The 17,530-nt window shown below is 34.1% G+C and overlaps 1 protein-coding gene across 6 annotated transcripts in view; it reads left to right on the forward strand.

Moving 5' to 3' along the window:
* LOC125053054 (RNA-binding protein Musashi homolog Rbp6) overlaps positions 1-17,530 on the forward strand; it is a 480,872-nt gene continuing 463,342 nt past the window's right edge. For 2 of the 6 annotated variants that reach the window (XM_047654236.1, XM_047654238.1), the window contains exons 1-2: positions 3-193; positions 270-310. In XM_047654236.1, the coding sequence (XP_047510192.1) occupies positions 129-193; positions 270-310 (106 nt within the window). In that variant the 5' untranslated portion in view covers positions 3-128. Of the gene's footprint in view, positions 194-269; positions 311-17,530 lie in introns of all 6 variants that reach the window. The other 4 variants (XM_047654237.1, XM_047654235.1, XM_047654233.1 and 1 more) reach the window with 4 other exon arrangements.

Raw genomic sequence — 17,530 nt, forward strand, 5'->3', positions numbered from 1 at the left:
GGCGGGGTGCGCCGCGCGGCAGTCTCGTGGCTCTTGTGCCGGTAGTCGGTAGTGAAGCCGAGCGACCACGAGAGTCGCCCCGCGCCGTCCTCGTTCGTAGTCATAGTGCGCCACTCGGTGCTTTTTCCATGGAAACCCAAAGTCAGGATGTCGCGAACGGCCCCGGCGAGGTGCCAAACGACCCCGGGTACGTGTCTGTATCCACTGTGCTAACGTTTTCGAGTTTCCTTCGGCGGGATTTGCATCCTAACGTAATGTTTATATTCCAGGAAGATGTTCGTCGGAGGGCTAAGCTGGCAGACTAGTCCAGGTACGCAACGTCTTGGCAGCCTATCTTCCCCGTACGGAAGTGCAGCTGATGCACTCGCCGGCGATGGTTTAACTAGTTAGAGCGTTTAATTTATTAGTAGAACTTCGACCGGTACGCTTTCAGTTCGAAACGAACCGAGTCGAACGTGTTTTCTGTGATGAAATTCAAATTATAAACACCGGTAAAAGTTTGGTAATCAGCTGATCGAATGCGCGTCAAACTTTTTTGGCTGGATGTGCGATGTATGTAGAGTTTGCGTAGAGGCTATCGCTCAGAGATGGGGTTCCGGTGGTGTTTCAGTTGTCAAGAGCGATATACGTGCAGTAATTCAGTAAAGATGTCAAGGTGTATTGGCAGTCAGGTGTCCGATGGCGGCCATTCCGGATGCGCGCGCATCCTCGGTTACCATTCTGTTGTGTTTCACTAAATATTTTCAAACGAAACTCGCCTTTATTTTTGGGATGTGTAGGCTGAATACCGCGGGATTGAATAACAGCCGGCTTATAATCTTCAGTTTTCACAACATAACCTCAATCCTGTCTATCGTGGCAATGCCCGGTGAATTTAGAGTTATTCTTACAGGAAAAATTTACGAGAAACTTTTCTTCCCTATTCACATAATTTAACCGCTAGTTTCATAAAATAACCGTTAGACATCCGCGTAATGATAGTTTATCTTCGTGAAGTAAACAAGTTTGTGAACACAATAGTAATAAAATATGTGAATACTATCAATGTTTTATTTATATAGAATAACTAGAGATCGCAAAAGGTCCGGTGCGCCTGCGCGATTGATGTGCCATCCGCGGTATTGGGTCGGCGCCCACGCTGCACTTTGATCCTTAGTCTATGCCAAATTTATTCTTTGGATTGCAATACCATTATGAAAATTTTAAATCTCAGAGACTCGCTCCCAAAATTAGAAAAAGTAACAATGTCTTTTTATAAATATCTTATCTCTAACGTACCAACTGTTATCAGTTCAAATATTGTCAGGCTATACGTTCTTGAGTATTCCGTCACCTCCCAAAAGCACATTTATCTAAATATAACGAATTGTGATAAATTTATAAACATAAAGAAATTCTTGTCTTGACATTAGTTACGTCTATTTAAATCTGACAACTATCACCGAGCGCAGTGAACTTATGACGTGTGCGCTTACTCAGGTATGCCTGATAAGATAACTAATATATATTCCGCATTCACAATCCTAAATATGGATATATAAACGGATATAATACACGTAAGGGTCATAGTTAATCGCTATGCTATTTTTTGCCGTGAATAAATAACTGAACGTGTCTATGACTATTTAAATGTATGCCAAAGTTCACGAAACAATCGTCCCAATTGATAAAGATTCTCGCTTTTAGTTCTTTAATAGATTTTTAACTTCCGTTCCGTATAATTTAAAAATCAGAAAAGTATAATATACAAAAAAGTTAGCAGAAAAAAATAAAAAAAAATAAAATGAGTGGTGGGCTGAAAAGTTCGTAAACATAAAAAAAAGTTCGTAAAATATTTTTTTTAATAATATTATAATTATTTAAAATATTTTTTAAAAGGCATCAAATCGTTCAGACAGTTAAATTATTTAAATTTAATAGCGACGTAACTAAAAATTATTTTCAGACATTTTTGGGTTGAGACAATAGGTTGAGGCTCACTTCGTGCTGAAATATTCACGTTGTCCGACTTACAGAAATAAAGGTAGAAAACAAGCACCGATTATAATATTCAAATAGTCGATAAGTGCCGTCTATTTCGGGCGGCTGATCCCGTAAGCCTGCTGAATCCCCAATTGTAGAGTCCACGTGAATTTCTCGGAAGTATGTGTACATCATGTGTGTCATGCAAACCATGTGTCTGTCTTTGATTTATGTTTAATTTATTGCACATATTCGGAAACACTGAAAAAATTTGCATGAATTTTTTTTAAATTGTTTGGGATAGTAAAGACATTTTTATACCGAGGTTGTATGCTCGATTCCCAATGGACTTTTTATGTGCTCATTTTACATTCGCTCGAACGGTGGAGGAAAACATCGTAAGGAAATCGGCTTGCCTTAAACCCAAGTCGACAGCGTGTGACAGGCACAGGAGGCTGATCTCCTACTTGCCTATTAGATTGACGAATGATCATGAAACATACAGAAATCTGAGGCCCAGACCTAAAAAGGTTGTATGCCACTGATTTATTTATATATTTTTAATAAAGATATTTTTAATCTATTTAATACTATAATCTTAAATATGAATAGAAATACTCCCCGGTTGCGTCAACCTGTCTCTACCAACGCAATTAAACGAAAAAATTTTTTATAGGTTTCAATTGTGTTCAGAAAGGTTTGGGTGCATAATTCATTTTAGTTTTATGTAAATTAACTTGAAAATAGCGATAAATATTATTATCGGTTATAGCTCACATAAAATCTTGATAATAAACGAAATTCACGCGAGCGAAACAGCGCAAGCTTTTATAGTACAGGAAATAGAGCGGGCAAAACTAATCGAAAAAATATTGGTTCGGTCGTGTCAGAAAAAATGTTATCGCTAAAAAGATCTACGTAGCGGAATTGATACATTGAATATTTTGTATGACAATGTAGTAATTTCCCACTCTATATATTCACTTTGCTGGTTGTGCGACTTAACATGTGTCTTGAACAACGAAAAACATCGAGCGCTCCCTATATATTTCAATATATTTGTACTAGCCTCCTATTTTTTATACCTTGCGCATGCGCATGTATAATTCATATTTATTATACAGAATTTTCTGTTTTTTGAATAGTTATTTTTTAATAAGGACTGCAACAATTAAATGAGAGATTATTTTTTGTGAATATTTTAAAATATAAACCAGGAAAATCATTTTTCTTATAAGCTGGCATTCTGAATGTCCTTACTAAATTGCCTTGCGCATTGGCATTGAAATATACCTTGTATAAGTTTGCGCAGAGTATATAAAAACTTTTTATAGTTGTAACTATAATTATATATAAATAAATTACGCTAGACTAACCTACCCGGAAAACGGAAATTAATAACATTTTATTTACTCATAAATCAACTTTACGATAAACTAATACTTGACTACTTATCTGTAAAACTTTTTGACAGCTTATTTCGGCAGAACTCGTTTTAATTAATATATTTTTCACTTACAATATGGCGGGTTGCCTGAAAGAAATTGCTACGTTAGACTACGTAATTTTCATTTAAGTGACACTATATAATTAATTAATTTTAAAATCTATAATAAACAGCAATCTATTGTGAAAATGTATATAGAACATCCATGACAGAATATTAAGAGAAATAGTTCGCTTTACTAGGTATTTTCTTTTTTGACTCGTGAATATGGAATAGTTTCCCCGTGAAGGTCTTCCCAAGGAGACCTTCAGTTATTTAAAAAGAAGAGCGTGCTGTTTTGGCCTGTAACGCATCGTAATAAAATAGTCGTTAGTGCTAGTTACCTTTTATGTCCCGCTGGCCTTTCCCCCATAATAAAAGAAAAAAAGCTTTAAAGGCAAAACTATTTATTTCAGTACATTGTCGTATTATGTGGAAATATCGAATATACAAACAATATGTAAATTTATCACATAACCAACACTCGCGTGAATTATTCAAGAAAAATTACCATCAATTGAAATCATAATGTAATGTTCCAATTCAAATAGTATCTGCAAAGCGTTTTAATGCGTATTAACTCAAAATATATATGAGAAGTAATGAAAAATAGAAACTAGAAAATGTTTTATAAGAGAAAAATCTTTGATGTTTCCGTGTCTGATATGTCAAACTAAGAATGTCAAAATAGTATCGAAAGGAATGTTCTAGAAAACTAGAAGAAATAAAAGACATGAAAAAGTTTAGAAATGCTGTTACTGCTAGTAAAAGACTGAAATAGAAATGGAAAGATTATGAGAGAAGACAAAGATAAATTGATGAAAAAATCATCGGAATGGCTTCTTGCTATGGCAAAAGAAAACGAGGTTTATAGAAATAAAAAGATGGGAAATTGATATAAGTAGAGCAGCTGGCCCATGTGGCTACGTAAAGGTACACCGAGAAGAGTGGAAGCACTTAGAGGAGGCCTATGTCCAAGGACAAGCTGTAAAACAGAAACTAAAACACTAAAAATTAACCGGCTTGCCGATTAATTTTTAGTGTTTATAGTACTTCAAATTTTTATGTACTAGGATAAGGATTTTACAGCAATATTATTATTATTAAGGGACTTGGAAAATAATAATTAATTAATATTAATAATAATTAATATTAATTTTTATCCTGCCTGTCGGAATTTTTTAAACGATGTGTTTAGTTGCTCTTTAAAAATCGAATGCGCTTCGTAAGTACTTTGATTCAATACGAACATAATATATTGATAAATACATAGTTTATTTTGACTTACAATTGATTTATTATATTTTGATCTATCTACGATATCTGTTTACTATTACAGCTAAAGGCTATTTGTTTGGTTCAACGTGTTAATTTTACTGGGTTGAATTTAATGGTATGTGTTGAACAGTCCATATTATCATGAATTATAAATTGTAGTAAGACTGCGGGGCTCAGTCAGGGACTAAAATAATTATTAAATTCAAGGGCAAGTTTTCTACGTCAAGACGAATAAATACTACCAATATATCGTCCCGCCATGTAAAATGTTACCTGTATAATCTTAATTTTAAAACAAATGGGGACTTTCACCAGTTCTTCTTACCCGTTCTACGCCCTTGACTTGCGAACTGGTAGTAAATGTAAATGTAAAATTAATTTAACTTCTTTCTGACAATTTATAAGTGTACTTGTTTACCTTCATGAATAAAGATATTTTGAGTTTGAGTTTGAGTTAGTAAAATTCTGATTGATTTAAATGCCAAGAAATATGAAATATTGCAATAATTCGTTAACATCAATTAATTTTATAATGTCACGTTATAAAATTTGCTGCAAACGAATGTAATTTCTATGACATTTGTGAACTTAAGGATAAATTTATTAACCGGCTCTAAACTATTTTAATTGACCATTTGCGATGCTTGCCAAACAATCTGAATATATATCAGCCTAACAGCCCACGTGATCAAATAATAAATCCATCAAATTCACGATTGTTTTTCCTTATTTTATTATTGTATAGAATAAGGATAAAACCACATAGGAATTCATAATTATAGCAATTGGTGCGTCCGAAAAAATAACCTCATAGGAGAGGTCCTTCTAGAAGTTCGATCCTAAAAAAAGAATTAATTTACATTTAACGATCGGCAACGTACTTGAGAGCCCTCTGGCAGTGACTATCCATGGGCGATATTAGATGAGCGTTCTGGCGGTTTGCCGTCTGATATAGAAAATGTATATAAAACGCGCGATTTTTCTATATGCGCGATAAACCCGGGTGTCATCGCCAGGAACGTTCTTCCACAGCATGTCTTATATCCAAAGATAATCACACAGTTTAGGAAAACTACAGATGTAGATGTGTCTCCATACGTTATAGTTATTGAATTTAGTACAAAACACATAATACAGTAATCCGCTGGTTTCACGTTGTAGGAGTATTCTCGTATAACGCACTTGAACCCCATATAATGCGTAACGCGTTATGTACAAATGATTCATGTTTAACTCGTTACAATGGATTTAAATCGAATATTAAAAAAAAGACTGTTTCGAACGAAATATGAGCGTTTATTATAAATTTCGCAATACAGAAAATTAACGTGTAAACTCCCCGCGTTATATGTGGGAATATCCGTGTTATACGAGGGACTGAAATCGCGTAGTATGAAAATGCTTTATGAGCGTACAGTGTTATTATGGATTACGTATCTGTATCAGCGTATTTCGATATATTTTGGATTCAAAAAGTATTTTTTTGTCTAAGGCTTAGGCAACGGTCAAAGAGTACTAGAGTAAACCACATTACCGCAAATCGCCCCGTAATCCCGACTCGCAAAGAGAATGACCACTATCAAGTCTCAACCAAAAATACAACTGGCTTAAGTATTATTATTATTTTATGAGAAAACTTGGGTCTCGCTTTAACCGCGATTATGATGTTTAGTTTAACTTTAATCTAACAAAATTACTAATAAATTATAATTATATTTGTGTGTTAGTGGCGAAAATTAAATTCTGAACAGATTTTGAATTTTTTTTTGATAATTTGCTATTTTAAAAGATTACCGAGAGTTTTTTACGCCGGCTTTTTCTCACGGTCTACACCTGTCTTCTTTGCCGATGATCAGGAATGTCTACCTATTTAAATTGAATGACGTGGAATAAGTGATACCTGTATCTTATATTCCATAATAAACATAGACTTAGCAAATATTTCATTTTCTTCATTATCCAATCTCTTCATTGATATCATTTTAGCAGCGTATCCAGCGTGCCGTCAGACGTTGCCAATATTTGGGCCTGACATGTGGTTCTTCATGTCCTTCACCATACCGCACGCACACGCTATCAAACCGTTATCATATAAGGAAAATTTATCACGCATACGGGGATGTCGTATACATACATCGTATCGTATAAATATTTCAGTTTCATAATGTCATCGGATTCAATTTAGTAATTTTACACTCGTGCGCATGGTGATGATTGATTTCTTATTTTTGAAGTTATACTTCTTTAGGCGCGTTATGAAAAATTGATGAGAGTGAAATTTTACGATGCGCGCGCACCGTGACACAAAATTAACAGAATGAAGTTGCCCACGGAAGATGCTACGGCATTGGACATAATTTAAAAACAATAATAGAATTTATGGTACACTTAATGTAAGAGAATAATAATAAATATTTATTTATTTAATTTTTCAAATGTAAACTGAACTTTATTGACTATAATGACTCCTTTTCCAGTCTTTGATTATTAAATTGTAATTAATTATTTGCATGCAGTCAAAAACTGTTTATGCCAAAGAAGTATAACTTCTTACGCGCGTACATAAATACACGCACCCTTTTTTTTATTGGAAAGGGAGGAAAATGGATACCCATGGACACCGATATTATTGGGTGCGTTACTAGGAGTATACTCTTTCATTAAATAACTGGAGGTCGTATCTACCAGGGAAGACCCTCACTGGGAGTCCACAGCTCGCTAGTTCGCGCCTTGTTCTTTTTACATTGTCCAATATGATAAATAACTTCCTGCATACACTTCTTAAGTGTTAGCCGTATGATCTTCATCTGGGCACTCACCACGATACGATATCATGAAGAACCGGCATGTCTTCGGCTAAAATTAGACTCCTGCTTGACAAACAAGTCTTGCTATACGGCAGTAACAGTTTGAGCTACTTGAAATGTGACCCCTGGACCTAAAAATCGAGAACGTCAATTTAGATATCTACTTGCCCAGAATAGAATAACCAATGAGTCTGGAGATGTGTCGTTGCCCTATACGGGACATATATAAGCGCATTTCTTATTTAAATAGCTCGCTGAATTGTTTTATCCTCGACGCATTTGTTCATTGTTACTATTAGCTGAGACTCCATATTCATGAACTGTCGGAGCTTTCACATAAATTCAATCGTGAAAATATATTTTTTATTTCTATCCAGTAAGTTCAATCAATATACCTATTGTTAGTGTACTCACAGGTTTTTGTATAATTTCTACATGTTTTATTGATTTTATTATTGATTACATATAAAAAAGTAAAAGTACGAAAACACCAAAAAACCTCAGAATTATTTAACAGAGCCTGAAAATCATAATCAAAATCTATACTTATAGAGACGAATGTATACTAACTTGATGTATTATTAACTCAAAAACTACTTCGATTTCAAAAGTTCTTTTACCAACATAATGCCATATTTCCTAAATAACTGGCTATATCAATTTCCAGAGTATTAAAAAATAGTGTCGATTTAAAATACAGTTGTTAGAACTGATTAGTTAATTTATGTACTCTTCGAGGAAAATGATAAAATTCGACTATGGGAAAGTGCAAGAAGTGCAAAGCTTGTGTACAATGTAAATATATACGAAAAAATTATAAAATACAAGTGTAAGTTATGAAATCGTAAGTAGTAAGTTTCAGGCACACACATTTTTCTCATTTTACCAGGAAAGTATTCACTATTCTTAAATCAAGGGGCTTTTTAATTGTATATTATGTGTTGCGCACATAATATATATTACGTTGTTATTTAACGATGACTTAAGCTCTACAAAGAAATATTGTAATTCTTTATAACAGGACGGACAGGATAGGACTCACATAGGCTTTAAATTCATATAAAAATATTACTATCGAACCAGGCATTTTACATGTTTTAAATAATAAAATAAATCAGTGGCGCTACAACCTTTTTAGGTCTGGCCCTAAGATTTTTGTATGTGTTTCATGATCATTTGTCAATCTAATAGGCAAGTAGGTGATCAGCTTCATGTGTCAGACACACGCCGTTGAATTATTAGGTCTAAGGTTTCCTCACGATGTTTTCATTCACCGTTTGAGCGCGTCTTAAATGCGCTCATAGACAAAGTCGATTGGTGCACAGCCGGGGACCGAAACTACGACCCCAGCCAATAGGCCACCACTGCTCCTTTTATATGTTTTACATGTTCTTATAAAATAACAATCTGTACTGGGACTTTTTTACTGAGAAATACGTATTCCAATTCGTAAAGAATATTCCTATTTGTTTACAATTCACCAACAAAATCTTCACTAATCAATTGTCTTACAAGTAACGGTACAGTCGTTAAACACTGAGATATATTACAGTCGTATATATCTTTGCTTACATAATTTTCCATTGCATAATTCTCATACAGAGTTCAGACGCACATCTGGAAACGTTCGGTTCAAACGACACACGTTATTGCGCTGTTGTCATTACTCATATGTCGCGAACACGACTTCATGTACCGTCATTTCTTTGGAAATGTCTCATAATACACCCGCGGCCCTATTACCGACTGGTCTAGTAACGAACTAGTAGAATAGCGCTTTTGAGCTTAGAGTTAAGACACCGTAATGAGATTATTTCTTGTGCTTCTCTACTCATCAGCTTCGAAATTCTCAAGATTATTTAGATCGGTTTGACCAATCTTGATTATCGATTTTTTTATTTATCGATTTTTAATTATCGATTTAATTAATAAAGAGTTTGTATCAATTCTGAGGTGAGAACTACAGAGTAGTTCCTTAAATCAGTAGTTATGGAATATAAATTTAAATGAATAAATCAGTGGCGCTACAATCTTTTTAGGTATGGGTATTTCTGAGTCTGTTTCATGATATTTGTTAATCTAATAGGCAAGTAGATGATCAGCCTCCTATATCACACTCCGTGGACTTTTGGAGTCTAAGGCAAGCCGGTTTCCTCACGATGTTTTCTGTGCGTTTGTGTTTAATGTTAAATGCGCATATATACGTTGACACAATGTCTATTGGTGTACGCTCAAGACACTAGGCCAACACTTCCTTAGCTTCTTAGAACTCTTCTTCTTCTTTTTGTACCTGTCCATTACTGGTACTGGTCCAGTACCGTCAATTAGAAGGCTATAATTATAGGGGCATAAAATATAGTTAACATATGTAAATATCAACGTCTCTGTTTAGATATATTAAGGACTCCTAATATACTAGGAATTGCCTTGGAGTCGTAAGTTGGTTATTCGTAATAACACCGTCGTGTTAATAAGACTGAAATCGTGCACTAAAAGAGCATGTCGAATGCAACGGCTGCGATGTTTTGGAATACGCATTCCAAAGACATGCTAATTGACGGTTAAACAAATAACTCTTACTTTTTAGAATTGGGTTTAAAACTCGATTTTAGTTTGTATTAACAAAGTTGTTTGTCAATCGTGGAGTTTATTTAAGCTACAGTGTATTTGCAAGCCCTAATTAGTTAAAAAAGTTCTCTAATAAGGAAGTTATAATAATATTTAAGGCTTCAAGATATTCAAAGGGATTACGGAAATATAATATTACGTAATTAAGTAAAGAGAAATAAGCGGTAGATATATTCCAATGAATTATTTTAAATACAATCTAAAATTAAAAAAAATCAATTACTTTTTCATATAAAATATTTTTTATTTATTTAAAAACAACACAAGTTTATGTGAGAGGGGAATAGATCATAATTTCTCAGTCGAAGCGTCGACATTCACTACAATAATATTATAATACTTAAAAATAAAATTAACTACTTGAACTAATTACTAATTTCTTTAATTTAATTAAAATATTCAAACATAATTGGTTATAAAATTGATTTACAATGTTAAAGTGAATTCAAATGTAAATAGTTGAAAATTGGATGGTAGAGTCAAGTTTTAGCGCAAACTGACCGTCAAAAATTGTTTTCTCATTCCCTGGGCCTTTATATGGAGTAAATGGATCTGCAAATCCTCGTTGCAAGGCCGGCCTGGTCTATAAAAACTAGTTGTTTCTATTATAGTTATCAAGGTATAGACTAAGCGGTTGAAAGCATTAATACAAAATGTGCGTCTTTATTTAGACAGACATTAAAATAAAATGTTTTAATCCCCTCGTAACTAAGAAGGAATACGCCATGTATTAGTTCTAAATATAATCCTTCAAACCGAGATTATAATATAACTTATATTGAGACTGGCCATTTTGGCGTCTGTGTGCACTTTTGTACGACCCAATCTCTGTTCCATTAAAGATGATGATGAACCACGCGGCTGGAGTGAGATGAGCAGAGATTTTTAAGATCATCCGAGGCATGGTCACATACCTCACTTACATTTTTTTTATAGAACGGGGGCAAACGGGCAGAAGGCTCACCTGATGTTTAGTGATACCGCCGCCCATGAACACTCAATGCCAGAGGGCTCGCGAGTGCGTTGCCGGCCTTTTAAGAATTGGTACGCTCTCTTCTTGAATGACCCTAAGTCGAATTGGTTCGGAAATACTTCAGTGGGCAGCTGGTTCCACATAGTGGTGTTGCGCGGCAAAAACTACCTTGAAAAACGCTCAGTTGTGGAACGGCCGACGTCGAGGTGGTGGACGGGTGGAATTTCGTATTCTGCCTCGACGTCCGATGATGAAACTCAGGGAACATAAGGGAATGTTTTCTTTGAGGAACCGCGTGGCGCCTAAAAGATTGAATTCTGTTAAACCGCTAGACTCTTCTCGACAATAATCAATTATAAATTTATCCCATGCTTTATAGAAAAACCTTACAGCTTACTTACTATAATACAAAATAATTTTTAAATCAAAAGCCAGTTAAAACGTTTGCAGACTTATATGAAAGAGAAAGAGGGTGTGGGTGTGTATTTGTGTGTGGAAGAATAGAGTTGATTTATTTAGGTTAAAATCGGTCTGATAGTGTTTTTAGGATATCTTTTTTGAGTTGCGAGGGGAACTTAAAATGTCTAGTGTTAGAAAATTGCGTTGAATAGGGCGATTAAATAATGAATGTAATTTAATTTGATTTTATTGTATGTACAAAGAAATACAGTTGCCACTAGATTAGGAGCATGGAATCTTATCTTACTGCCAATAAATATTACGTTATAGTCATTACGGTACAATTGTGAAAGATCAATTTCATTAACTTTGACGGCTCATTGTTCTAGTGGTTAGTACCCCTGACTGCGAATCCATGGGTCCCAGGTTCGATCCCCGGCTGAGACAAACATCGATGTGATGAGCATTTGGTGTTGTGCTTAGGTCTTGGGTGTTTAAATATGTATTTATATGTCTATCTATCTATAATATGTATGTATATCCGTTGCCTAGTACCCATAACACAAGCTTCACCAGCTTAGCATGGGACTAGGCCAATTGGTGTGAATTGTCCAATCAAAACAAAACAAAATTTACTGCAATCATAGTATATAAATATATAGTCTAAAATAGTGTAATTATCATATTGACCTAATCCAAAGTGTTCTCTAGAGAAAATTTATTTTTCGTCATTCTTTAAAAGTACATTAGTTAGAAGACCTGACCCTGATCACACCGTAAACATAATTTGAGAGAAAGAGCGTTCTGCTTTTGTTTATATGCTAAACGCCACACCACGATTCGAGCTGTATCTCTGGTGAGCGTGCGGGGAAGACCTAACATCATGCTGGCGATAATCACGGAAAGGCTGGGTTGACCTGTATCTCTGGTGACGCGCGTGCGGGGGAGCCCTAACAGCATCCTGGCGCTAATAGCGGGAAGGCTAGATTGCCCTTACGTGGGTCATTGCAATGGACTGCATAATGGTGTGTGGTTTTGCAGCGGTGATGTGTGTTAATTTTATGATTGAAAATATCGTAAAGCTAACCTACTTATGTAATAATTAGGACAATATTGTAACTAACACTATAATAACCATATGGACTTATGATATGGATGGATCTGCTGAAACAGCATTATGTGGAATAAGCTACGCGCTAAAGAAATTTGACTTAGGGTCCTTAAAAAAGAGCGTACCAATTCTTAAAAGGCCGGCAACGCACTTGTGATCTCAGTGCACCGTTTTTCAATAGACGGCACTGCGAAATGCGACTGATCATGTAAAAATAAACGTGACGCAAAAATCTACAGTGACTCTAGGTCAAAGTTGTGAGTGGGCGATCTCTCGATGCCCAGGTAGCCCAGATCCACCGGATCCTGGAAGAGTACCGCAAAAAAAATATAAGTAATATTATTATATTATAAATCTCCAAATTTTCATTTAAGCAATCGGATTTCATTTCCACCGTCTATTTTGAAGAAAAATAATACAATCCTTTTATCTAACGCTAATATTTTTATAAACACATCTGGTCGCCCCTTCCCATTTTTATTTATGAGTCGCGATCTTGTCCATCAATCTATGACCTTGACTGCGTTGTCTGATATTTGCTGGGGAAAATAAATTATTCTAACATATTTTGTATTATTCCCACTGAAGTATTTCCGAGCCAATTCGACTTTCAAGAAAAGACTACAAATTCTTAAAAGGACGGTAACGCACTTACGAACCTCTGGCAATGTCTATGGGTGGTATCACTTAATATCACATGAGCATCCAGTCCGTTTGCCCCCTATTATTAAGAAAAAAAACCTATCTACAGGATTAATCTAAAATTATAGATATAATCTAATAAGAATTATTGTGCGTGTTTAAACTCGCGTTCCTTAATGGCGTCAGCGTCATATTTGTCATTTGTTTCTTACAAATACAATTCCTACTATTATACAACACGGTGTGCCTATCACCCTGAAACAATTATTATTCTAGAAACTGAACTCAGTGCCTCTGGCTAGATACGCTAACTACGTCGTATTTATTACGCAATATATACACTACAGTTTTAATCGCCATGTGGGTAAGTGATGTGTTCTAGGTATAAGATCATGTACTCCTCCCTCAAATGCCGACAACGCACCCACTAAAATTGGGTGTCTATGACTGCCCTTTTTGGGGGTCCCGCAGGCTCGTTAGCCCCCCTATAATATAAAAAAGGGGCAAATTGCTCAATGACACTTAGATTCTGGTCCACACTATGGAAATACATTGTAAAGTCAATAAAAACAAGAAATGTCTATTGTAAAATATGATGCAATATATTTCCGTGATAAAGCGAATAAAAATCCATTTAAAAGAATATCAATGATCTTCACGTGCATTGTATTATCTCGTCAGTGCAATTATAAACTATGAATGTAATTGGTTGCAATGGGTGCGCATGCGTCGTTCTACACGTATTACATACGTACATAAACAAATTATTTCTCATTCTGTAGATTATAGTATATTACAGTAAACCCCCTTATAAAACGGTACTCTTATAACGCGATTTCAGTCCGTCGTATAACACGGGTATTCCCCCATATAACGCCAGAATTGAGGATCCGTTCCTGCCCAAGGAATCCTAAGCATTCTCCTCACGTTTAGCGAAAATACTCTGAATCTAGTAAGAAGAAGCTAAAAGAGAGATATAATGTACAAATAATACATTTAGAAAAGAGAATTGAGCCACTTCCTAGCATCATTGTTCAGATAATGCTTTACAGCCCTTGGCGAGCAGCTTTCGCCATAATATCAAATTTTTCATATCTTTATAACTAGAATAATATTTCTGTGTTAAATTGTCTATCGAATTAATGTCATACAGCGTCAAAATCGCTACGACGTGTCCCAAATCAAACCTGTAGTTGAAATCATTGAATTTAAGTGAAAACTGAAAGTGTTGGATTGCCGCCAACACGGTCATATTTAATACGCAATATAATTTGGAATAAAACTATTAACGAATACTTTCATTAAAGATAATATGACCGCTAATTGGCGTATTTAGATGCTAAACTAGTTCTTGTTAACATGCAATTTCGCTTTGAAATGATTTCAATACACCTTTGAAAAATATCTTATGAATTCACGTTTTAAATGTTTAAATAATGACAGTTTCTCTCTTTATTTACGGTTTGAACGGGATAGATCAAACTCAAAACAACTTTATTCATATAGGTAACCAAGTACACTTATGAACGTGAACAGAAAGGATTTAAATTAATTCTAAAATTTACTTTTAACGAGTTCGCAAGTCAAGGGCGTAGAGCGGACAAGAAGAACAGGCAAAAAACTCTACGCCACTATTTTTAATCGCCAAGTTGTGAGCCTTTGAACTGGAGCAAATCAATCCCAAGGATTAGCATCATTTTAATAATCGACAAATTTATAAAAAGCTTTATCGATTAATTTACGTTTAACGTGAGTTTTGAATTTATTCAGTGATAATTCTCTAATTTCGCTTGGGAGTTTGTTGTATAAACTAATACAATTTCCATATAAGGAGTGTTTAATCTTTTGGAGCCTGGTCGTATGCTAAGATGTTTATTTACATACTTAAACTGTTATTTGATTATAGTTGACCATAACCTCAATATAAAACAAAAGACTAAAGGCGCGTGTAATTTCATTATGATTGGTCAAACGAGTCAATGTTCTAACGTGTTATTTACGCATATGCAAAAAACTATGGCGGCCAATGTACTTTATATATCAATATCACAAAAGATTTTAGCTTTATAGTATGCGTTTTATAACATAAGTGTACGTATATGTTCCGCGTAATTAAATGATAGAGCTCGTTTGTTACGAAGATGGCCGACCTTTGTTTAGCGCGCACGCACTGCATCGTTCTACGATAGCCCGTTGCATCCACTTATGATACTAGACATACGAAGATACTGAACTTTGTTCTATAATCTATGAATCGGGTCACGACATCATATCAGTTGAGTAAACATTCATTCAGTTAATATTTTGAGGGAATTCTCGCGATAAAAGCATAATTGCAGTCAAATTTTCACAGCCGAAAATTCGGTAATAAAAATTATTTCTGTCGTTTTTTGGCACGTTCATATGAAATCGTACGTGCAGGAGTGAGATTTAAAAAGCCTGAATCTATTTGCTCCGTATTGACATTTCTACGAAGTGCTTCGAGCCAATATATTTCGATTCATATTTTAAAATTATAGCTTAAATATTTTAAACTATGTAATATATAAATTTGGTTTTACTAATTTGAGACAAATAAACGGATGGTTTATATTAATAGCTGCTCCCGTGAACTTCGTTTTGCCTTAATATAATTTTACTTATTCTATATTTTTAGTAGCTAGATACCAACATATGAAACATTATGATGCCCCATATAGACTGTGTGCTTTTGTTTAATTAAAACCTAATTACTAATTAATATTTTTGTGTCTGTATTTTTTTTTTGTGTGAGAGAAAACAAATAAATATTTTATTATTATTATTATTATTATTATTATTTTTCTGTCCTTAAAAACGTGGCTGAGTTCAAGAAGTGACAAAATAACTCAAAATAGTCCTGCCATCTTTGAAATTTATTAATTTTTTTTGCGATTAATATGTATAAATATAGATTATAGAAGATATATATGTAACCCGACAACTTAAAAAAAAAACTTAGATCTTGATACACGTGTTTTATATGTTTCTTATTCGTAACATATACAATAGCGATTGTTTATTTAACACTAGAATTATGAGATTGAAATTCCAGATAATACATATTATTTGAATAACATCTAATTTGTTTGTCCAAAGTTTAAAATTTGTAAGTGATTTTGAAATGAGCGCACAATATTTCAAGGCGTGACCTAAAATTATATTTTTTCTATTATTAAAGTGTCAAAGAGACCAACAAAAATAACTACGACAGTTTTAGTTACGAAAGTGTTAAATCATTAGCCCACCGACTCTTACGTTAAACGTTACAATGAAATATTTGAAATACATCACTATGTGACCTTATAAAATCGTCATGATGACTTACAAATATTAAATTCCTTACGCCACGTTCGATAAAAACTTATTTAATAAAGTACAAATACATATTTATAAATAAACGGTGAGACAATTAAACGAAACAACGTTTCTTATTTATGACTATTTCCGTAAGTCGTAACTAAAGTAATAAAAACTATTTATTTATTTATAAGAGCTTTATTAATGAATCCGTCCAACAATTGGTTTGTTAACATTTAATATGAGTATTAGTTGTTAGTACAAGTTAGTTTTTTAGCGTTGTAGTATTGTATGGCCCCTTAGGGTAAAAGCCTTCTCCATAGTTTTCCATTTATCTTTCTTTTTTTCTCTGATTTTTCTCAATGCATTGTTTAGATCTAATTGTGTTGTTTTATTTATTTATACGTTTTAAAACAACGTGTAAGCCTTAAAAATTACAAGAAAATATAACATCACCAAATTTAACACGCATATATGTACATCAAATACAATCTATCAAGGAAAAAAATAAACAAAAAACCACAAATTAAAAAAAAAAAAATAATGTTACGAGTATATTGAAAGTGCATAATTTTAAATATGGTGACGTGAAGCGCCTTTTTTATTTTCCTGTTCTTCTTTTTTATGTGGATGGTGAATTAAATCTTTATTCACTATTAATGACGCATAGGAAAAAATAAAATGCAGGAAGTAATGCAGTATAAAATGCAGGAATGTTTCATGACCTTGACCTGTTATTAAATGTTTTAATGATCCAATACAGTGAATAAATTAAACGAGTGTGTACAGACAGCATATATATGCTACAAAGACACTTCTTCGGGAATATAACATAATAAACACTACTTATTGCTTGATATATTCGATAGTGGGCTGATCAATTAAAAAATTACGTACCTTTCTGATACCTAATCATCAGTAAAATG

This window comes from Pieris napi, chromosome 10 (assembly GCF_905475465.1).
Source record: "Pieris napi chromosome 10, ilPieNapi1.2, whole genome shotgun sequence".
Lineage (NCBI taxonomy): Eukaryota > Metazoa > Arthropoda > Insecta > Lepidoptera > Pieridae > Pieris > Pieris napi.